We start from the raw sequence: 10,000 nt of genomic DNA, 5'->3' as shown, positions 1-10,000 counted from the left end.
GGGCTCTTCTTTTGAGTCTTTACTCATGGTCCTCTTTTTGAGCCTTGGTTCCTCAAAGAGGTGAATGTTCCGCTTTTGAGTCTAGATAATGTTCTTCATGCTTTTAGGAAGACTCTTGGTTCCTCTCAATGGTTCTTCCCCATGCTTTCAGGCAGGTTCTCCTGTTCGCCAGGTTCGTCTTCATGCTTCCTGGAAGGTTCTCTTTTAAGGCTTGGTTTCTCAAGAGGTTCTTCCTCATACTCTTTTGAAGGTTCCCCTTTAGAGTCTTGAATCTTCTCAGAGGTTTTTCCTCATGCTCTTAGGAAGGTTCTCCTCTTTTTGAGTGTTGGTTCCTCTCAGTAAGGCTTTCATTTTGAGTTCCTTGGTTCTTCCAAGTGGTTCCTGTGAAGATGTGAAGGTACGCTCACTGGCTGTTCCTTATGCTTAGTCCTTTTGAGTCTGGATTCCCCTCAATGGTTCTTTCTCCTACAGGCTACAGGAGCTCAGGTGACCACTCTGTACAGCTGTGGAGATCAGAGAAGCAGCTCAGACTGAACACCACCTCCTCCAACCTTGAGGAGGACACAGAGCTACACCAGCAGGAGACCACGTCAGGTTCCAGTTCTGTCAGCCAAGACCAGAAAGCTGAGGCTGCAGTGGCTCAGCACAGCCTCACCGACACTGGAGAAACATGACCTGACATGTGTATTAATATACACTATGTTGACAAAAGTATTGGGACACCTGCTCATTGCTTCTTCTGAAATCGAGGGAATTTAAGAGTCGAGGGCAAAAGCAGACATGTGGGAATAAGAAGGGGGTGCTGGTGAGGACCTGAGGTTCAGAGACTAGAAGTACTGGTCCAGGAATGTCATGGAACCAATCATCTGTTCCTTCATTTGCATAACGCTGAGAAACATATCGCCCTAAATGACGGGTCGTGCTGCTGCCTGTAAACTGGTGGGGAGAGGAAGAGCTCAGTGTGATGCTCGTTCGACCATCTGAGAACCAGCCCTGGTCTCAGATCTGCTAATCAGGAGTTCTGAGGGCCCCTAAGGAGCCTGCTTTAGAGCTGTAGGAGCTGGACCTCCAAAGACACATCAGAACCAGAACCTCAGAACCACTGTGAGGAACCTCACGCCACATCACAGAAACTCCAACACACACACACACACACACACACACACACACACACACACACACACAGTGAAGTGACAACTCATAAACTGAGGCCCTTGTCACTACCCCTTCACCCACACACACACACTGTCCCACACACTCCGCACCTGCTGGTGACAGGTCAGCTCTGTGTTGACGAGTGTGTGGAAGAGAGTGGTTCAATGGTTACAGTGTGTGTGTGTGTGCATGCTTAGTTGGTAGTTGGTGTGTGTGTGTGTGTGTAGTTCAGAGACTGGAGTGTGTACAGCTGGAGATGAGTGTGTGTGTGTGTGTGTGTGTGTCATTGTTGCTAAGCAGGTGTGTGTGATGATAGCTGAAGACTGTATGAGTATAGTTAGCCTATATGTGTAATTACAAAGCGTGTGTGTGTGTGTGTGTGTGCATGAGAGAAAGTGTGTGATTCACCTGTGTGAGGTCCTCGTCCCTGAGCAGGTGTGTGTGTGTGTGAGAATGTAGATGACTAGTTGGAGTGTGTGTGTGTGTGTGTAAATGTACAGTTATGTGTGTAGTTAGTGTGTGTGTGTGTGTGTGTGGGAGAGTGAGAGACTGTGACTCAGACTCACCTGTGTGAGGTCCTCGTCCCTGAGCAGGTGTGTGTTTCTACATGTAGGTGACTAGTTGGAGTGTGTGTGCAATTATGTGTGTGTAGAGCTTGAGTGTGTGTGTGTGTGTGTGTGTGTGTGGTAGCTACCATATAGAGAGAGAAAGTGTGTGTGAGAGAGAGGGACAGACTCAGACTCACCTGTGTGAGGGTCTCCTCGCTGAGCAGGTGTGTGTGTGTATATGTGAATGTGTAGTTATACCAGTGGTTACACTTTAAGAGTGTGTGTGTGTGTGTGTGTGTGTGTGTCAGACTCACCTGTGTGAGGTCCTCGTCGCTGAGCAGGTGTGTGTGTGTATATGTGAATGTGTAGTTATACCAGTGGTTACACTTTAACAGTGTGTGTGTGTGTGTGTGTAGTTCAGAGACTGGAGTGTGTACAGCTGGAGATGAGTGTGTGTGTGTGTGTGTGTGTGTGTCATTGTTGCTAAGCAGGTGTGTGTGATGACTAGCTGAAGACTGTATGAGTATAGTTAGCCTATATGTGTAATTACAAAGCGTGTGTGTGTGTGTGTGTGCATGAGAGAAAGTGTGTGATTCACCTGTGTGAGGTCCTCGTCCTGAGCAGGTGTGTGTGTGTGTGAGAATGTAGATGACTAGTTGGAGTGTGTGTGTGTGTGTGTAAATGTACAGTTATGTGTGTAGTTAGTGTGTGTGTGTGTGTGTGGGAGAGTGAGAGACTGTGACTCAGACTCACCTGTGTGAGGTCCTCGTCCTGAGCAGGTGTGTGTTTCTACATGTAGGTGACTAGTTGGAGTGTGTGTGCAATTATGTGTGTGTAGAGCTTGAGTGTGTGTGTGTGTGTGTGTGTGTGTGTAGCTACCATATAGAGAGAGAAAGTGTGTGTGAGAGAGAGAGGACAGACTCAGACTCACCTGTGTGAGGGTCTCCTCGCTGAGCAGGTGTGTGTGTGTATATGTGAATGTGTAGTATACCAGTGGTTACACTTTAAGAGTGTGTGTGTGTGTGTGTGTGTGTGTGTCAGACTCACCTGTGTGAGGTCCTCGTCGCTGAGCAGGTGTGTGTCTCTGGGTCTGAAGCAGTTCTGGCACTTGCTCTTGTTGAACATGTTGGCCTGGAACTTGCGGCACGGCGTGTCTCTGTTGGCCGCCATGGTGCGCTCTGCTGCCGGCCGCGCTGCGCGGCTCTGCCCGCTGATCAGCTGCTCCGCTTCAGAGGCTCGAACTGCGCCACAGCTGCTCCCAGCCCTCCGCCTGCTGCCCTGCAGCCCGCATTCCGAGCCCGGCGTCGCCGCTGGAGGAGCTGGAGCTGGCTGAGCGGGTGGTGGGGGTACGGTGGGGGTACGGTGGTCGGTCAGGAGGGTCCGGTCGATCCCGCAGGCTCGAGCTCATCTCCGCGCTTTGATCACAACTCAAACTTTCCGTGCGCAGCGGCGGCGGCGGAGGAGCGGGCACGATGGACGGCTTCAGTGCGCATGCGCGGTGCAGTCCAGACCCCCCCGTAGCACGGGGCTCGCGAGGGGGGCTCGGTTTGGCTTTTTTTTTTTTTTTTTTCCTCGCGCGGAACGAAAATTCCTACGAAGAGATGACGCAAGCGCGTGCACACTCGCGCCTCGTGCACGCGCGGACGGTCCACGAAACTTAGAAAGAGGACAGTGAGCGGCTGCAGCTCGCGCTCTCTCTCTGTGTGTGTGTGGTGTGTGTGTGTGTGTGTGTCGGTCAAGCAAGAGCGACGGCGGCTTCCACCGCGCGAGGGGGTGGAGCCAAATATGAGAGAGAGAGACTCACAGAGAGCGAAACACAGAGAGAGAGAATTAATTGTTTTAAACTTCAGAATAAGTGTTTAGACCCCGCCCACTCTCCACGGAAACTCTCATAATAATATTACAAATATATATTTACCTCAAAACCAAATTTATAAACCATAAAAAACGTTTAGTTAACGAGCAACTCTGACTGACAGCGGCACCGGCCATCACAGACACGTACCCGCCCACTAGTGAGGTCACAAAAGACCCCGCGTCCAATGGGAGAACTGCCTGTGTGTTTTTGTTTTTTTTCACTGAAAAGAGAATCAAGTTCGGTGGAAAGTGCGAGAAGTTGGTAGCGCGAGCTGTTAAAAGTGCTGAGATTCATATACAATATTAAATAAAAGATCAAAGTTTAATCAATAAACGCAGATTTCAGTTCCTCTTCTCTCCCTGATCTGAAACACTCCCCAAAACCCCCAAAACCCCCAAACCCCCCAAAACACAGCAAAACGCAGCGCTGCGCAGAAAACGCGCCCCCTGGCGCCCCTGCTGGAGCAGTTGGAGGGTGGAAAGAGGAATTCCACCTATCTTTAAAAATTCTGGCTGGCAAAAAACCTCTGAAACTCTAGAACCCAGTCAGGCTGTGGTTCTACAGTGGAGGTTCTAGATAACGCCCCCCAGTCAGAGCTGTGGTTCTACAGTGGAGGTTCTAGATAACGTCCCCAGTCAGAGCTGTGGTTCTACAGTGGAGGTTCTAGATAAGCTCCCCCAGTCAGAGCTGGAGTTCTACAGTGGAGGTTCTAGATAACCTCCCAGTCAGCGCTGGAGTTATACAGTGTAGGTTCTAGATAAGCTCCCAGTCAGAGCTGTGGTTCTACAATGGAGGTTCTAGATAAGCTCCCCCAGTCAGAGCTGGAGTTCTACAGTGGAGGTTCTAGATAAGCCCCCAGTCAGAGCTGGAGTTCTACAGTGGAGATTCTAGATAAGCTCCCCCAGTCAGAGCTGGAGTTCTACAGTGGAGGTTCTAGATAACCTCCCCCAGTCAGAGCTGGAGTTCTACAGTGGAGGTTCTAGATAAGCTCCCCAGTCAGAGCTGTGGTTCTACAGTGGAGGTTCTAGATAGCTCCCCCAGTCAGAGCTGTGGTTCTACAGTGGAGGTTCTAGATAACCTCCCCCAGTCAGAGCTGGAGTTCTACAGTGGAGATTCTAGATAAGCTCCCCAGTCAGAGCTGTGGTTCTACAGTGAGGTCTAGATAAGCTCCCCCAGTCAGAGCTGGAGTTCTACAGTGGAGGTTCTAGATAAGCTCCCCCAGTCAGAGCTGTGGTTCTACAGTGGAGGTTCTAGATAAGCTCCTCCAGTCAGAGCTGTGGTTCTACAGTGGAGGTTCTAGATAAGCTCCCCCAGTCAGAGCTGGAGTTCTACAGTGGAGGTTCTAGATAAGCTCCCCCAGTCAGAGCTGGAGTTCTACAGTGGGAGGTTCTAGATAAGCTCCCCCAGTCAGAGCTGTGGTTCTACAGTGGGGTGAAGGGAAGCAGACGTCTGAAGCTCTACTAAAGCTCCTCACAGAAAGTCTTCACCTAATGGTGATGAAGATGCTGCCTGATGCCTGAGACACGGTTCTACCAGAGTTCTGAGAAGAGCTCGGCTCTAGAACCTGCTTTTAGAACAGATCATTAAAATGGTGGAGGGATACATGCTGCAGGGTGTAGTGCGGCTACAGAAAGTAGTCCCTAAAGAGAACTGCATTAGTTCAGATTCTCTATTCACTATTTTACCTTCATCATCATCATCATCATCATCATCATCATCACTCCATATAAAACTCAGAAGAATGAAAATGTAGTTTTGTGAGTCATCAGTAATGCCAGACCTCGAAAACACGTCTAACCCCACAGACCCAAGACAAGACCACACACACACACACACACACACACACACACAGTTAACAGTGAGCACAAGTGCCCGGAGCAGTGGGCAGCCATTGATGCCCCACCCAGGGAGCAGAGAGGGTGAAGGGCCCACAACCCTGTCATCTTAGCCAGTGCCCCAACCACTGGGCCACCACTGCCCTCCCACTGACCACTGAGTCTGTGTGGTTTGCCCACACGTCTTCACTTCCCTAGATTCCCTACATTACTGTCACAGTTAACATCAGCTTCATAGGGCCTAAGACAGAACCCTGAGGGACGCCACAAGATACAAGATCTGTAATAATTCACAATAGTTTCTGCATCAGGATTAAAAAGGGAATAAACTCAGGGGTCAGCGGGTCAGCGGAGGTTTGTATGCTGAAGTGATTTATTAATAATAAAAAGGTCAGACAGAGGGTCGGTTACAGAACAGAGGTTTATTTTTAACAAATATAAGAGTTTAAAAACATGCAGACAGTGATCAGACACTGATTCTCACTCGTACAAAACCTTCATCTCAAATTACGAACCTTCAGTCGCAGCGATGAAGAGCGCTTTACACAGCAGAGTTCTTAAAACTGTTTATATCATCATCATCATCATCATCATAATAATAATGGCTGGTTTTATCATTGCTGTAACTGATCTGTCAAAAGGGGAATGCCATCACATCAAACACTAGTTGACTGTGTGAATGATATTAATTCAGGCCCTGTGGACAATCAGAAACACCTGTACCTGATGCCCAATCTACAGTATATATATTCAGCCTATATAATAAACTGTGGGTTTCCCTTTAACTCCCTTTCAGCATGAGCTTTAGCGTAAACTGACTGTAGAGCCGAGCCACAGCGATCCCCGACCTAAAGGTCCAAACTAATACTGTAATACTGCCCCCCCCCCCCCCCCTTATTACTGATGAGGAAATTAGGAGGTTATTTCTGGCTTTTAATTGTTATTAATAAACGTGACAGTAAAGAAGCTGTTTATTTTAAATCTACAAAAGTTTAGATCATCAAACGCTGATTAAATCATTCATCTCAACTCGTAAACCTTTCATCTCAATTATTCATGATAAATCACATGTTCTAAGCAGCAATAGAAAATACAATAATATATTATATATTAATAATAATATATATTATAATAATAATAGTGATATAATAATGATAATAATAATAATAATAATAGTGGATAAGAACTAATTAATCAATTAATTAATTATTTTGCAGTCTGGGCGAGTATTAGATCCAGGCAATGAACTGAACACTGCACTACCCGCCCCCAAGAACATGGTCAACCAATCAGAAGCACCTCACCTGAAGCCCATCTATTATCAGCCTATGTAAGAAAAGCATGTGTTTCCCTTTAGCACCCATTCACACACACACACACACACACACACACACACACACACACACACACAGAGAGATGTTCAGGAAGTGTTGATGGAGGTGTTGGTCTTCCCTCTCCTCTCCTCCCTCCTCTTCCTCATTCACCAGCGGCTCTGTATCTGTCGCACCTCAGTCGTCTGCACCGGTGATCGCTTCGTCGTCCTGTTCAGAGTTCCTCCCTACACACACACACACACACACACACACACACACACACACGCACACACTTTTAATGGGCATGAGGTCATGGCAATCTGAAGCTAGGGTCATTATCCTGCCGTCCATCCATCCGCTCATCCGGGTCAGGGTGCAGAGCGTCTGGATTCAGTGGGAACAAGGCAGGAATACCTGGGCAGGGCAACCAGTCCATCGCAGGGCACCACACACTCAGACACTCACACTCAGGGGCAATTTAGTGTGTGTTTTTAGGAAGTGGGAGGAACCAGAGTGCTCGGAGGAACCCACACTGACACACACACACACACACACACACACACACACACACACACACACACACACACACACACACACACACCCCAAACGCCGCACAGACAGACAGTGACCAGGGCGGGGACTGAACCCACAACCCCTGGAGCAGCGGGACACAGATAGATTAGGGGGGGGGGGTTATTTGTGACCTGGTATTGATTTCAGATTTGAACCAGAGACCAAATCTTGTTTCGTTTCTACTGAAGATGAAAAAACACCAGTTCAAAGAAAGACCTTCATGTCTTCATGCCAGCTGGTTATCACAAACTGCACGGTGTCGAAGAAATATTCAAATGAAGTCAAATATTAGCATATTCAAATGAGCAAATTCTCCCAATGCTGGAGCTGCTGGACTTTACAGCATTTAGAGCACAGCGTGAAACGGCAGGCCTGTAGGATGGCTTTGGATACAGCTGAGGCTGTGTGTGTGTGTGTGTGTGTGTGTGTGTGTGTGTGTGTGTGTGTACGTTTATATGCAAGTTCTGAAGTTTATTATTATTAATATTATTATTATTATTCTTATTATTCTTACCTGTCTGTGGTCCACTATATTCAGTATAACTGAGGTGACGATGCAGCTGATGTATTCGCCAGCATGAAGATCATCATCCGCTGCCACCGCCACAGAGGAATCTTAGCATCACTGTAACACACACACACAAACACACACACACACACACACACAAACACACACACACTCAATCTATGTAATGTCCTAGAACCCGAATATGATCATGAAACAACCTGTAATGCTCTATAATGCTCATATGATCCACACGCTCACTCTGACAGGCTGTAATACACTACAGGAAGCGTAGGGGGCGCTCTATAATGCTCTATAATGCTCATATGATCCACACGGTCATTCTGACAGACTGTAATACACTACAGGAAGCGTAGGGGGCGCTCTATAATGCTCTATAATGCTCATATGATCCACACGCTCATTCTGACAGACTGTAATACACTACAGGAAGCGTAGGGGGCGCTCTATAATGCTCTATAATGCTCATATGATCCACACGGTCATTCTGACAGACTGTAATACACTACAGGAAGCGTAGGGGGGCGCTCTATAATGCTCTATAATGCTCATATGATCCACACGCTCATTCTGACAGACTGTAATACACTACAGGAAGAGTAGGGGGCGCTCTATAATGCTCTATAATGTTCATATGATCCACACGCTCATTCTGACAGACTGTAATACACTACAGGAAGCGTAGTGGCGCTCTATAATGCTCTATAATGCTCATATGATCCACACGCTCACTCTGACAGACTGTAATACACTACAGGAAGCGTAGGGGGCGCTCTATAATGCTCTATAATGCTCATATGATCCACACGCTCACTCTGACAGACTGTAATACACTACAGGAAGCGTAGGGGGCGCTCTATAATGCTCTATAATGATCATATGATCCACACGGTCATTCTGACAGACTGTAATACACTACAGGAAGCGTAGGGGGCGCTCTATAATGCTCTATAATGTTTCATATGATCCACACGCTCATTCTGACAGAGACTAATACACTACAGGAAGCGTAGGGGGCGCTCTATAATGCTCTATAATGCTCATATGATCCACACGGTCATTCTGACAGACTGTAATACACTACAGGAAGCGTAGGGGGCGCTCTATAATGCTCTATAATGCTCATATGATCCACACGGTCATTCTGACAGACTGTAATACACTACAGAAGCGTAGGGGGCGCTCTATAATGCTCTATAATGCTCATATGATCCACACGCTCATTCTGACAGACTGTAATACACTACAGAAGCGTAGGGGGCGCTCTATAATGCTCTATAATGATCATATGATCCACACGCTCATTCTGACAGACTGTAATACACTACAGGAAGCATAGGGGGCGCTCTATACTGCTCTATAATGCTCATATGATCCACACGCCTCACTCTGACAGACTGTAATACACTACAGGAAGCGTAGGGGGCGCTCTATAATGCTCTATAATGATCATATCATCCAAACGCTCATTCTGACAGACTGTAATACACTACGAGAGCATAGGGGGCGCTCTATAATGCTCTATAATGCTCATATGATTCACACGCTCATTCTGACAGACTGTAATACACTACAGGAAGCGTAGGGGGCGCTCTATAATGCTCTATAATGCTCATATGATCCACACGCTCATTCTGACAGACTGTAATACACTACAGGAAGCGTAGGTGGGCGCTCTATAAGCTCTATAATGTTCATATGATCCACACGCTCATTCTGACAGACTGTAATACACTACATGAAGCGTAGGGGGCGCTCTACAATGCTCTATTGTAGCATATTGTTCATATGATCCACACGCTCATTCTGACAGACTGTAATACACTACATGAAGCGTAGGGGGCGCTCTACAATGCTCTATAATGTTCATATGATCCACACGCTCATTCTGACAGACTGTAATACACTACATGAAGCGTAGGGGGCGCTCTATAATGCTCTATAATGCTCATATGATTCACACGCTCATTCTGACAGACTGTAATACACTACAGGAAGCGTAGGGGGCGCTCTATAATGATCTATAATGTTCATATGATCCACACGCTCATTCTGACAGACTGTAATACACTACAGGAAGCGTAGGGGGCGCTCTATAATGCTCTGTAATGCTCATATGATTCACACGCTCATTCTGACAGACTGTAATACACTACAGGAAGCATAGGGGGCGCTCTATAATGCTCTGTAAT

At 47.1% G+C, this 10,000-nt stretch overlaps 1 protein-coding gene and 1 long non-coding RNA gene across 2 annotated transcripts in view; both read right to left on the bottom strand.

The window, feature by feature from the left end:
• The window catches only part of LOC140555792 (myosin phosphatase Rho-interacting protein-like), a 13,515-nt gene extending 10,106 nt beyond the window's left edge, over positions 1-3,409 (bottom strand). Inside the window, exon 1 of the mRNA XM_072679107.1 lies at positions 2,751-3,409. Coding sequence (XP_072535208.1) covers positions 2,751-2,873 — 123 coding nt within the window. The 5' untranslated portion in view covers positions 2,874-3,409. The remainder of the gene's footprint in view (positions 1-2,750) is intronic.
• Positions 3,410-5,799: 2,390 nt separating this feature from the next.
• Positions 5,800-10,000, bottom strand: part of LOC140555895 (uncharacterized) — a 4,733-nt gene continuing 532 nt past the window's right edge. Inside the window, exons 2-3 of the long non-coding RNA XR_011979691.1 lie at positions 7,797-7,907; positions 5,800-6,954 (exon numbers count right to left, since the gene is read on the bottom strand). This is a non-coding gene — a long non-coding RNA (uncharacterized lncRNA). The remainder of the gene's footprint in view (positions 6,955-7,796; positions 7,908-10,000) is intronic.

Source organism: Salminus brasiliensis, chromosome 5 (assembly GCF_030463535.1).
Source record: "Salminus brasiliensis chromosome 5, fSalBra1.hap2, whole genome shotgun sequence".
NCBI lineage: Eukaryota > Metazoa > Chordata > Actinopteri > Characiformes > Bryconidae > Salminus > Salminus brasiliensis.
The sequence above is the reverse complement of the archived record's forward strand: the minus strand, read 5'-3'. Positions and strand labels throughout refer to the sequence as shown.